Source organism: Rhinatrema bivittatum, chromosome 3, assembly GCF_901001135.1.
Source record: "Rhinatrema bivittatum chromosome 3, aRhiBiv1.1, whole genome shotgun sequence".
In the NCBI taxonomy this organism is placed as follows: Eukaryota; Metazoa; Chordata; class Amphibia; order Gymnophiona; family Rhinatrematidae; genus Rhinatrema; species Rhinatrema bivittatum.
The window spans coordinates 176,015,009-176,028,414 of record NC_042617.1 but is presented as its reverse complement, the minus strand read 5'-3'; the positions used below and the strand labels follow the sequence as shown (position 1 = coordinate 176,028,414).

The window sequence follows — 13,406 nt, the reverse complement described above, 5'->3', positions numbered from 1 at the left end:
GGGAGCACCGAAGCAGGCTGTGTGGAGGCGGTGGATGCACTGTGCTGCTGCTTGTGATTTAACTACTCTGAATAATTTTGTATCATCCGCAAATTTGATAACCTCATTCATCATATTCCTTTCCAGATCATTTATATATTGAAAAGCACCGTTCCAAGTACAGATCCCTGAGGCACTCCACTGTTTACCCTTTTCCCATGTAAGGTCCATGCCTGGGAGACCCAGTGCCTTCATAGTTTGGGACACGAGGGCTGGTAATTAGTCTTTGTGGAAGAATCGGAGCATGGTCCGTATGGATCCATCCCTGGGGGGGGATTTCCCCTTCTTCCAGGGAGTCTGTTTCCTCCTTTGAGGTGTCTGGATCCCCATCCGGGATGTTGGAGGATAGGAGAGGCATATCTCGAGAGCCTCGGGAGGTGCTGGCAAGGGCTTGTGCTTCCGGCAGAGTTTGAGGCAAGTGGACAGCTGGGGCTGGTTGCGCCTGGACAAAGGTTTGCAGCCCTTTGAAAAATTCCACCCAGGAGAAGGTTCCTGGGTCCGTGTTGATGCCAGGAGGATTGTAGTGGTAGCCCCAGAGGAACTTTCCTGTGGGGGCGCTGAGTTGGACATAGTTAGGTCCGGGGTGCCATCATCAGTGGTTCCGGATCCCGCTCCTGGCTGTGGGAGGTCTTGATTGGGTTCTCCCTGGTTCTGTTCGCACTGCTGGCACAGAAGGAATTCTAAATCAGGCTGCGCAGCTCTCAAGTGGCAGGCTGGGCAAAGGAAGGGTCCCTTGGCCTTCTTGGATGGTGGTGCCATTGTTTGTGCGCAGGTAGAGCTTGAAAACTCATCCGTGCGAGAGTTATGCATGGTACGTACACACAAGTTATGCGTGCAGGCGGCGGATTTTGTGCGCGTGGCTCAGGTATGCGCGCAGTTGTGCGTGCAGCCTAGTTGTGTGCACAGAACCCAGATGTGCACGTGTATCCCTAAGGACGCGCTCAAGTTAGGTGCCTCGTGCTTCTGGCCTGCTCCGCATGTACTGATGGGCGAGGGAGGAAGATGGCGCCGACGACCCTGGCAACAAGATGGCGGCCCCCCGAGGGTCTCCACGTGTGTGGAGACCCTCGGGGAGACCGGAGAATTAGAAGAACAGGCTTCTACCTTACCTGGTCTCGGCGCTTACCGGTCACGTGCTGAGCGGTCTCCAGCTGTGTTGGGGGGGGGGGGGGGGGGGGGGGGGGAGAGAGGAAAATAACTTCGCCGCGCTCGAATCTGCACCTGCTGCCTTTCAGCCACCCTGGGGGCAACGTCCACGCCGGGAATCAGCCGGCGTACTAAGGCTCACCTCTGAGGGATATCGAATCGACCTCAGGAAAGCCTCGACTGGAGGAGGGACCGTTAGGTTTCACTGCAGGAGAAGTGGGGCTCTCTTCTTAAAGATAGATTTTCTTTTCTTGTAAATGTTACACTATTCTTTTGGAGAATGGCCACATCTGCTATGGGAGACGGAGAAATACTGGAGAGCTAAGCATGCTGCACGGGTATATGTAGGCTGACGTCAGCTTTGAAATCTGACTCAGTCTCCCATCTGCTATTAGGAGAGCACAATACCCATTGGTCCTGAGTCCATCTGGCTACACGCTAGGAAATTTGAGATTATGGGACTTTTAAAATTGTCTATCAATTAAAGATTTGTAATATGACTATAATAAGGGGAATGGAACAGCTCCCCTATGAGGAAAGACTAAAGAGGTTAGGACTTTTCAGCTTGGCGAAGAGACGGCTGAGGGGGGATATGATAGATGTTTAAAATCATGAGAGGTCTAGAACAGGTAGATGTGAATCGGTTACTTACTCTTTCGGATAGTAGAAAGACTTGGGGGCACTCCATGAAGTTAGCATGGGGCACATTTAAAACTAATCGGAGAAAGTTCTTTTTTACTCAACGCACAATTAAACTCTGGAATTTGTTGCCAGAGGATGTCGTTAGTGCAGTTAGTATAGCTGTGTTTAAAAAAGGATTGGATAAGTTATTGGAGAAGAAATCCATTACCTATTAAGTTCACTTAGAGAATAGCCACTGCCATTAGCAATGGTAACATGGAATAGACTTAGTTTTTGGGTACTTGCCAGGTTCTTATGGCCTGGATTGGCCACTGTTGGAAACAGGATGCTGGGCTTGATGGACCCTTGGTCTGACCCAATATGGCATTTTCTTATGTTCTTAGTGTTTATGATTCCTTCATGTTAAAGATAGTAGAGTTTTGGAATCAGTTTGTTCTACCTTTTGTTTGTACATATTGCTAATTGTATTTAGATTTTTATTCCGCTTTTTGCACTTTTTTTCAGCACTTCAAAGTGGATTACATTCAGGTACTACATACTCTACTCTAAAAGCAGATAAAAATTAGAAAGGACAAAAAAAAATCCATAAAATCTAGAAAAACTCAAGAGCAAGAGAGTTATATTAATTGACATTTTGGCAAATTTAACTAGTCCCTGCTGTTTTGCTAAGGTTTTCCAAATATTCAAGACTGGCTATAGACGCTATACTCCTTACAGGTACATCAAAGTACAGTTTCAGACTGAATGCTGTGTGATGGGCTCAGTTAGGTGTCAAGAATACCAAAGGGAAACATTTCTCATACACACTAGCCCCCAATTACACAAAAAAAGGTACACTGTTTTCCCTTATCCTATTTTTTTCCACATTATAGATGACATTACAGCCAGCTCAGCTGACGTGCTGGTTTGATGCAGTGGTCCAATGATGAAAGCACAAAACTGCAAGCATTAAGTGTATGACCTCTGCCACCAACAGGCTTTTCTGTACAGTAACTGAATTGCTTAGAAACTTCTCTGCAGCAGATCAGAGGTATGCTTTGTCTCTGGGTCTGAGCGGGGAGGGAGGGACTGGACCACCAGTTTCACCCCTAGCCATGCAGGTCACCAGGTAGGGTGCTGGGCTGAGGATCTCCAGGGGCAAAGCCCCCCCTAGGCACCCAGTAAGAGCAAGGGGCAAACACTGTTGTTCCCTACAAAAAATGAAAACTTAAGATTTTTTTTAAAACTGAAATTAGAAATTAAGTACTTGCTTGATCCAACAAATAAGACAGAAAGAGGGAGAAAGAAGACTTTCCCAAACAATCTGACTAGAGGGGAGCCGCATGGTCTGCCATCTGCTGGAGATAGAGAAATACTGGGATGCAGGGTGAGCACTGTCCTGATTAGGATACCCTTTAGTTTTTTCTCTATCTCCATCTCTCCATCTGCTGGACAGGAGGCTCAACCCACTGTCTGGACTGATCTGGGTACGTATAGGGAACTAGAAGTACTTACACCCTGCTGCTGCCACTGGCTGTAGCCCTGAGAGTGATTTTTGTAGCCACGATTATTTCCTCTTCCTCTGTAGTTCTGTAGGGAGATTGCATTATGTTTTTAGAAATATTAATTTTTGCATTATATCTACACACACACACATCTATCTATCTCTCAGAAGGCTTAAATCCAGCATCACTGTAAACATGTACCCACAGACAGCTTCTCCTATGAAAGGACATTAGGAAGAATGACAAACAAATTGTTAAGTTACATCATAAGGCAGCTAAGTGATATCAAATACAAAGTGGGCATTTTCCCTATCAAACATCCAATGGACATTAACTTAACCCAAACTACACAACTCTGATCATTTTGGAAGTACTGTTGAACAAGTACAGTGATGCACGATATACTAAACTGCAGGATCCCTTTAGTCCAAAGAAAACAGTTTAGTCCAAACTGGAAAGCAATCAGATTTCACAGACTACTATATCTTGCTTCAGGGATGGATGGGGTGGAGGGGGGGGGGGGGGGGGGGGAGAGAGTTAAAAAAAAAAACAAAAAACCAACTGAGTCCCAGGCCTTTGGTAAATTATTTATTTATTTATAGTATTTCTAGACCGGAGGTTCCTGTATAGAATACATATCACCCCGGTTTACAAGGAACTCAAACTATCGCTTCATTTAGCGGTTTACATTGAACAAGGTTTACATTGCAACAAGTTATAACAAATTTATAATGTAGAAAAAAATTACTAAAACAAGTTAACGGAACAAGGAAACAGTTAAAATGGATAAATAAATAGTTAAAAATAATAGTTGTAAAATAGATAAATAAACCGTTAAAATAATAGTTGTAATATGTGAGTAAATGCATGATATAATTGTGTGGTGAGCAAACAGATTTTATTGCAGACTTTTTTTGTCTGTCTGTCATGTTGAAGCAAGTACAGGATGAGGGCAAGCTCTGAAGCAGATCCAATGACTGTGCTTTTAACTAAGGTGAAATAGTCTTACCTGCAAATTTTCTTTCCTTGAGTCCTGCCAGACCAGTCCAGATAATTTGGCTATACTCCTCTCCAGCAGACAGTAACTGGTTTGCTGTCACCCCATATAGGACCCCATACTGATTTCAGCTTGCCAGTATTTTCTCTAACAAGCCAAACTCCTCCTCCCTGCACACCAGGAAGCAAGCCAGTAGCAATCTCCCTAAAAACTTGAGACCAGCTTACAAGTGGCTGACCAAAGCTCTAACCCATAAATATCTGAACTATATGCATACAAATATCTTCAGCAAAACCAGCAGCAACCAAATCCTGAGAGGACAGATTGACAAGAACAAAACAACCAATTTGTAATCTGAGTGGAGCCTAGGGCCTGGACTAGTCTAGAAAGACTTGAGGAAATTAAATTAGCAGATAAGACTAAACTGCACCTTCCTTTTCATCCCAGCCAGACCACAGAGATATACAAAAAAGGTCTCAGACTGGCTGGGATACTGTGAATCCTGCTCACAAAAACAAAACACTACATCCCAAAAACATCTAAGAATGTGTCCTCTCTGGCTTGAACATCCAGGTAATAATGCTTCATAAAGAAATGCAAGGATTCCTAAGTAGATGAACTGCATATCTTCAAAGGTAAAATTAGGTGACTCTCAGCCCACAAATAGGCCTGGGCCCTTGTCAAGTTAGCTCTACTGCTTCCAGGGAGCAGAAACCTTTAGAGATGTACACAGTTCAATGGCTTCCCTCGATCCAATTAGCAATCAAAGCTTTCGAAACAGCTTCTCTTCTTTTGTCCACTAAAATGTATGAACAAATGATCTGATTTCCAGAAATTACTTTAAAATATCACAGCAGTACCCATCCAACCCAAGAAGCTCTTCACAACCTTCCACCAAGGAATCCTTTTTGAACGAATGAAGAAAAACTGCTTGGTTAAAAAAACTGCAAAACCACCTTAAGCAGAAAGTGCAGTTGCTTACCTGTTACAGGGGCTCTCCTAGGACAGCAGGATGTTAGTCCTCATCCGATGGAACCCGGCACGGAAAACTTGTCAAAGTTTCTAGAAGCTTTGACCAGCACACTGAGCATGCCCAGCTACCACTATCCGCGTGTCCACGCGAGGTCCCCCCTTCAGTATCGTAACAGAAAAAATATGAGCGAAAAAATATGACAAACCGGAAGGAGAACCCAACTCCGAGGGGAGGTGGGCGGGATTCCCGAGGAATAACATCTTGCTGTTCTAGGAGAATACCTGTTACAGGTAAGCATCTGCACTTTCTCCTAGGAGAAGCAGGTTAGTAGTCCTCACATGTGGCTGAATACAAAGCTCCAGGCTGTCCCCATTAGCAGGTGAGACCAGTTACCGAACAAAGTGCCAAAGGGCACAACTGCGGTACTGTTGGTAGACAGGGGGACAGTCTGGCTCCCACTAGGGGCACAAAGCAGAAAACGTTGGGTTCAGGTCTGGAACAGATTGCGCAGAACGGACTGACCAAAGGCATTGTCCTGACGCCCATCCTTATCTAAGTAGTGAGCCACAAACGTGTTTTGCAGATGAGCCACAGACGTCGCCATGGCCCGCACAGAGTTAGCTTTAAGTCTGCTGACCAGTGGAAGGCCTGCCTGTGCATAGCAGAAGGCAATGCAATCTGCCAGCCAATTGGATAAAGTCCATTTACCCATCGCCATTCCCAGCCTGTTGGTATTGAAGGACACAAAGAGCTGACTGAGTGGACTGGCTGTGCATTCTAAACAGAAAGCTAAGGCCCTTTTGCAGTCCAAAATATGAAAAGCCCATTCCCCTAGGTGGAAATAAGGCCTAGGAAAGAAGGTGGGTAAAACGATGGACTGATTAAGGTGGAAATTCTTAGGCAGGAACTTAGGGTGCATATGCAGAACCACACAATCGTGAAAGAATCTCATGTATGGCAGGTACGTACTCTACAAGCCAAAGTAATTGCCACCAGGAATATAACTTTTCAGGTGAGGAACTTCAGGTCACAGGAATGAAGCAGCTCAAAGGGAAGATGCATGAGCCACGCCAGGACAATGATGAGGTCCCAGGATGCAACAGGAGGCCAAAGATGGGGCTTCAGCTGGAACAGGCCTCTCATAAAGCAACCTAAAGGCTGCACCGAGATGGGAGTGCCAGTGACTCCCCAATGGTACACACTGACAGCACCGAGATGGACCCTGACTGAGCTGGTTTGAAGCCCAGACTCGGAAAGGTGCCACAAGTAGTCCAAGAGTTGGGGAAGGGGGCATGTGAATGGATCCAAGCCATGCCCCGCCTACCAGATGGAGAATCTTCTCCACTTCAAACTGTAGGACTTCCTGCTGAAAGGTTTCCTAGCAGCCACCAGCACCTGGGAGACACTGTCTGAGAGGGCCAAGGGCTGAAGGACTAAGTGCTCAACATCCAAGCCATTAGGGCCAACGCCTGGAGGTTTGGATGGCGCAGGGTGCCCTGGTTCAGTGTGATCAGATCGGGCACGGTCCCCAGCCAGATGGGGGCCCTGACCGACAGGGCCCGCAGGAGAGGGAACCAGACCTATCGGGGCCACGAGGATCATGGTCCCTCTGTCCTGTTAAAGCTTTAGTAGGGTCTTCAAGAGGACTAGGAGAGGAGAGTATGCATACAGTAGACCTCTCCCCCAGTGAAGGGAGAAGGCAACGCAAGCAAGAAGTCTGTCCCCCAACAGGGAGCAGACCCTGTTCACCTTGTGATTGTGTGGGGAGGCGAAGAAGTCCACATCTGGTGTATCCCGACAAAACAGGTTGACCGCTTCCTCCAGGTTGAGGGACCATTCATGCGGCTGGAAGGAGCTACTCAGCCGGTCTGCCAGCACGTTCAGAGTCCCAGGCAGGTACGCAGCGTGCAACGACATCCCCTGTGACAGGGATAAGGTCCACACCTGCACCACCTCGTGACAGAGGAGGAACAATCCCGTGCCGCCCTGTTTGCTGATATACCATATTGCCACCTGGTTGTCTGTCCGGATCAGGACTGCTTTGTGTGACAACCAGTCTCTGAAAGTCCACAGGACATAATGGATTACCCGAAGCTCCACAAAGTATTTGACAGAGGGCTTCATGAGCAGTCCAGAGACCCCGCGTGTGGAGGCCGTTCACATGGGCACCCCAGACCAGAGGAGAGGCATCAGTAGCGAGGATCACTTGAGGTGGAGCAGTTTGGAAGGAAATTCCCCACTCCAAATTGGAGAGGTGTTCCCATCAGGACAGGCACCTGCAGAGATTCCTTGACTACAACGTAAGTCTCAAGGTCCTAAGAGGCCCGTCACTGCTGTGACCACAAGGTCCATTGAGCCCTCTGCATGCACAAATGGGCGAGATGAGCAACATGGATGGAAACTGCCATGTGGCCCAGCAAATGGAGCAGAAGGTGGGCCGTCACATGCCAGCTGCTGCAGATGGAGGGCGCCAGCAAGGCGAGAGCAAGAGCGCCTTTCCATGCACCGTGTCTAGTCTGGTGCCTATGAAGCCCAGCTGAGGAGATGGCAGAGGTGAGATTTTGCATAGTTGACCACGAATCCCAAGGCTTGTAGAACCTGCACTGTCAGGGCTAAAGCACTCAACGCCCCTGTGTGGGAATCACTCTTGATTAACCAGTCGTCTAGGTACGGGAAGACATGCACAGCACGATGCCTGAGAAACGCAGCCCCCACTGCCAGGCACTCTGTGAAGACGCAAGAGGCCGAGGCCAACCCAAAAATAGTCTAGTAGAGAAGTTGTGGGGTAGGAGAAAGGATAGATACTCTTGTCTGCACCACAAAGTAAACCTTTTCCATTTCGAAGAATAATTCTTTCGTATTGAAGGTTTCCGTGAAGCTATCAGCACTTGAGATACATTGGTTGAAAGCTTGAGTGGTTGTAAAATCAAGCTTTCAACATCCATGCTGTCAGGGATAGGGATTGAAGGTTGGGATAGCGCAACTGACCCTGATCCTGAGTTATGAGATTGAGAGCTACACCCAGGAGAATTGGATCCTTTTGATCGAGAGGTCTAGAAGCGTGGGGAACCATACTTGTCGAGGCCAATACGGGGATATGAGAATCACGGACCCCTTGTCCTGATGCAGCTTCACTAGAGTTTTGGTTATTAGCGGTATCTGAGGATACGCGTATAGAAGGCCTGAGTTCCAAGGGCGAGCAAAGGTGTCCTTGGCTGGCTGGTTTTTCTGTTTGTGTAGAGAACAGAATCTGTCCATTTTGTGATTCAGGTGTGATGCAAAGAGGTCTAATTCTTGGTTGTCCCCAAAGTTGGAATATCCTGGTCGCTGAGGGATCCTGGAACTGACGACTGAGGCGATCTGCAACTACATTGTGGATGCCCGCTAGATAAGTGGCCTGGAGAAACATGGAATGTGTCAGGGCCCAGTCCCAAATCTGAGCGGCTTCTTGACAAAGGAGATACGAGCCCGTACCTCCCTGCTTGTTCAGGTACCACATGGCTACTGTATTGTCCGTTTGAATCAAAACAGTCTTGTGTGAAAGGTAGTCCTTGAACGCATGCAGCGCATAACGCATAGCTCGAAGTTCCAGGAAATTGATTTGAAATGTTGCTTCGAGTTTTGTCCAAGTACCTTGGGTTTGGAGATTGTCTATGTGAGCTCCCCAACCCAATGTGGATGCATCTATAGTTAAAGTTATCTGTGGGACTGGTTGTTGGAAGGGTAGTCCCTTGCGCAAGTTGTCCTTGTTCGCCCACCATAGTAGAGACAAATGTAGCTGGTGGGTTACCTGAATTGGAGAATACAGTGGTTGAATGGCTTGGATCCATTGTGATCTTAATGTCCATTGGGTTACTCTCATGGCTAGTCTTGCCATAGGAGTGACAAACTGTGGAGGCCATGTGGCCTAGTAAGGTTAGAAACTGATGAGCTGTTGCTTGTTTCTTTTGAGTACAGCGAGTGTTTCTACCCGGTCCTCAGGCTTTTGAAAGTATGGTGTTCAATTCTGCTCCTATGAATTGAAGCAGGTGAGACGGAATGAGATGGGACTTTTGATAATTGATAAGAAAGCCCATGGAGTGAAGTAGAGTAATTGTTCAACAGAGAGGCCAGAGCTCCTTGATGAGATTGACTTCTGATGAGTCAGTCATCTAGATAGAAACATACATAGAAACATAGAAATGACGGCAGAAGATGACCAAACGGCCCATCCAGTCTGCCCAGTAGGCTATGCACTTTTTTTTTTCCTCTTACTTGTTACGCTTGGCTCTTAGTACCTTTTAGTTTTATTTCCCTTCCACCCCACCATTAATGTAGAGAGTAGTGTTGAAACTGCATCTAATTGAATATGTAGCTTAGCTAGGGGTAGTAACAGCCTCAATAAGCAAGCTACACCCATGCTTTTGTTTACTCGACTATGTAATTTAGTCCTTGTTGGTTGTCTATATATATATAGATACTCTTTTCTACATTGCTCCTGCCGTTTAAGCAGAGAGCTATGCGTTGAAAGTGAAGTATCAGACTTTCTCCCCTGCCGTTGAAGCAGAGCGCTATGCGTTGAAAGTGAATTATCAGACTTTCTCCCCTGCCGCTGAAGCAGAGTGCTATGCGTTGAAAAGGAAGTGACATCCTCCCAGAGATGGGCAAAGCCAACAAACCTGCCTCCCACTGGGGGATCCAGCTTCAGGGATGTGCTCAACTGACTCATGCTCCTTCACCGCCAGTCAAAAGCCAGTAGCCGGGGCTCTGAGAGGGGGCTCATCTGAATAATCAGAGGAAGACTCCATGGAATCATCCCCCCCCCCCCCCCTCATGGGTCATAAGGCCCTTCTACCTTACTAAGGCAAGTGCAACGTGGGCGAGGCTTGTGGGGGACATCAGACCTGGGCTCCAACGGCTTCGGGGGCACCACAGGAATCGATGGTTCCCCTGGCATTGAGGGGACCGGGGGCCACGTGAGGCTGGAAGGACCTGGTAAAGGCTCGGGGAACCGAGGCCTCGGAAACACGACACCGGTTAAGTCTTCCTCCTTGGAGGACCCGAGTACCGGGATCGTTCTGGTGGCCGTTGGGGGATCGAAGGCCCCTCGGGCACCAGTTGCATCGGTAGGGTGCCTAAAAGGACATCCAGACGCTCAAGCAGGGGTGCTAGGACAAACAGCAGAGGCTCAGGCACAGGTATGGGGGCCGGTGGCATGGGCGGCTCTAAGCTCTGGAAAGTTCTGAGCACCATGGTCTGAACCCTGCGGTCCAGCTCCTCCTGAAAGCCAGTGAGGCCGGGACTGAGGGAGGGGGATGAGATGTCACCGGCTCTTCCTTGGGTTTCCGAGGTGGCAAGGTGCCCAACATATCGGTGGGGAATGCCTGGGGACAATCTGAGGATGGGGCATTCGATAGTCAGGGTCACTTCAGTGGCAGTACGACAGCTGCTGGTACTACGCCGAACCGGAGCCGTGTGCCAACAGTGACAGGTGCTCGGCCCGGACTTTCCCCGGAGCCAAGAAGATGGAGAATCACGGAATATCTGTCATCATCCCTGCGATCCTTCAAAGAAGTGGAGAGAGTAGCAGCTAGAGGAAGCGTGTCAAGGGGCTCCCCACAACCTCTCGGTGGTGTTTACTCTGACACAGGTGTGGATGGAGAGGACTTGGAAGTTTCTCCATCTTACCAAGACGTGCACAACCTTCTTTGGGGGGGGGGGGGTGTTATGTGATCACACAGGCCACACCCCCCCCCCCCCCCAGACGTCATGAGAGGCCTCCAGGCAGAGGATACAAACCTCATGCAGATCCGTGATGGACATGGTCAGCAGGCATTGGGGCCACAGACGAAAAACCATACAATGCCATAAAAGTTACCCAGTGTGCGGTCGATGGCTGCCGGTCACAGATAGGGGAGAAGTCAGGAATCGACCACAAAGACGTGAAAAACCTACAATTTTAACCTACCATGCCAAGGAAGCACCAATCGTGGGGACCAGATGATGGATATGGGAAAAGAACTTTTCAACGAAAAACCGAAAAGAGTGGAGCTCCACGATCTGCGAGGCAACTGCATCGCGGAGAAGAGACTGAAGGGGGACCTTGTGTGGATGCACGAATAGTGGCATGCTCGGTGTGCTGGTCAAAGCTTCTAGAAACTCTGACAAAAGTTTTCCATGCCGGGCTTCATCGGATGATGTCACCCAGATGTGAAGACTACCATCCTGCTTGTCCTATGAGAAGAGAGGAACTGTGTGGATTGATGCTATCTCAGCAAAGAACCTCAAAAAGGGTTCCCTACAGGAAAGAGCTTGAAGCTCTGAGATTCACCTTGCCAGAAATACTTCTACATTAGATCTTTCACACACCTTAAGGTGCTTAAAAAGGAGTAAAACTCAAGGCTTTCAGAACCAAAATTATCAGTCCCCTTCTGGTTGGCCTAATATGCTTCACTGACAGCAGAACACACAAAACATCAGATGTGCCACTAGCAACACTTTGAAAAATACGTAACAGGCAGTAATCACCATCTGTACACAGAGAATTGAACACCAGACTATAGCCACTGATGCCTTCCAAAGGGAAATCATTTTCTGATCAAGCCTCAAAAATTCACCACACCCTCAATAAAAAAGTGGATCGCTTAGTCACCACTTGCTGGCCTACAAAAGTGTGGAGATCACCTTGTCTGAATAACTTTTCTTCCTTAGACATCTCTTCTCAATGACCAGTTTACAAAATAAAATGGAGTTGGACCTTCACACAATACTAGACCCATATAAACAAATTCCTGTTCTGCAAGAGCCTAAAGAAGTTCTCTTTCTTTGATCCTCATAAGATCCACAAACCAGGGGCATCTGGGCCAATCCATCACCACCAGGATCTAAATTCAAGTTATTTTCTGGACTCGCCCCATGCAGGGCCACAGAGGAAAGCTATACAGGAGACTAATTTGGGCATGACTGCATCAGTGTATTCAGTCCTTCAAAGCCTTCCTCTGATCTGTGGCTAAGAACCTGTCCAGCTTGGCATACGGTCCATGACGGGTCTTCTCATCTTCAGGTGAGTGATGGGCCTATGTCTCAAGAGCTACTTGATTTCAACAATGAGCTCCCCAACTAAAGAGACTGGCATCTGTTGTAACTGTAACCCAGGATATGATCTCCAGATCTACCCCAGATTCCAGATTTGTGGTCTTCGGCAGACTAGTCTAAGTAGAAGCCTTGCATCACAGATCAGATACTGAGGCAACCACCGAGACGGGAGAGGTTACCAAGTCCATGGTGCTGCCAAGGAGCCCAAGACTTGCACAAAGTACCATATCCTGGAACACTGGACCAACATAAGATTTCACACTTTGCCCTGAATCTGGAGAATTCTTTCCACTGGCATACACACTTCACCATTCTTTTTGTTAAAATAGGCCCCCAGGCATTCCAAAGATTGAGCGAGTTCTTATTTACACTTTGCAAAATTTACCACCCAGCCCAGCTCCTGCAAGAGCTGTATCTCTCTTACCTGGGCAGTTGGCTAAAGATGCACCAGAATTCCTCTGACACACGGTCACCACCACTATGATTATTTTCAAGAAAGTTTTGGGAGCTGTCGCCAGATCAGCAATACGCTGGACATGCCTTCAGAGTACCATGAAACAGTAATTTGATCACCCTTCCTGAAGGGAATACGAGATAGGCTTCTGTCAAATCCAGGGAAGATAGAAGATACTCAAGAGTCGATCTAGAAACAAAGAACCCTCTACAATCTGTTGACGTGCTTCAAATCCAAGAGGAGCCAGAAGGTACACACTTTCTTGGGGACCACATAATAAATCGTATACCTTCCTTGTCCCCACTCCATTCCAGAACTGGATCACATCTACATGACAAAGATGACAGGGTCCTTTGAACCACTTCCCTCTTTAGAAGGGAGTAACAGGGGAGAGAGCAAACAGGCATCTGAAATAGAATGGGAAAATTCCAAGGCACAACCTTCTGATAACATCCTCCAGACCAAAGTAATTTGGACCCGCCTCTGATAAACAATGCCAGGCAATTGCTTACCTGAAACTCCAGAGGTGGGGGTCCTCAAACCTTCAATTGAGAGCTGCAGAGGATACCAGTCCCACCAGTAGACATCTTTTCTGCC

At 47.7% G+C, this 13,406-nt stretch overlaps 1 protein-coding gene across 1 annotated transcript in view; it reads right to left on the bottom strand.

Annotated features, from left to right (window-relative positions):
- HNRNPU (heterogeneous nuclear ribonucleoprotein U) overlaps positions 1–13,406 on the bottom strand; it is a 157,881-nt gene that overhangs the window by 34,533 nt on the left and 109,942 nt on the right. Inside the window, exon 13 of the mRNA XM_029593953.1 lies at positions 3,322–3,396. Within this exon, the coding sequence (XP_029449813.1) occupies positions 3,322–3,396 (75 nt within the window). The remainder of the gene's footprint in view (positions 1–3,321; positions 3,397–13,406) is intronic.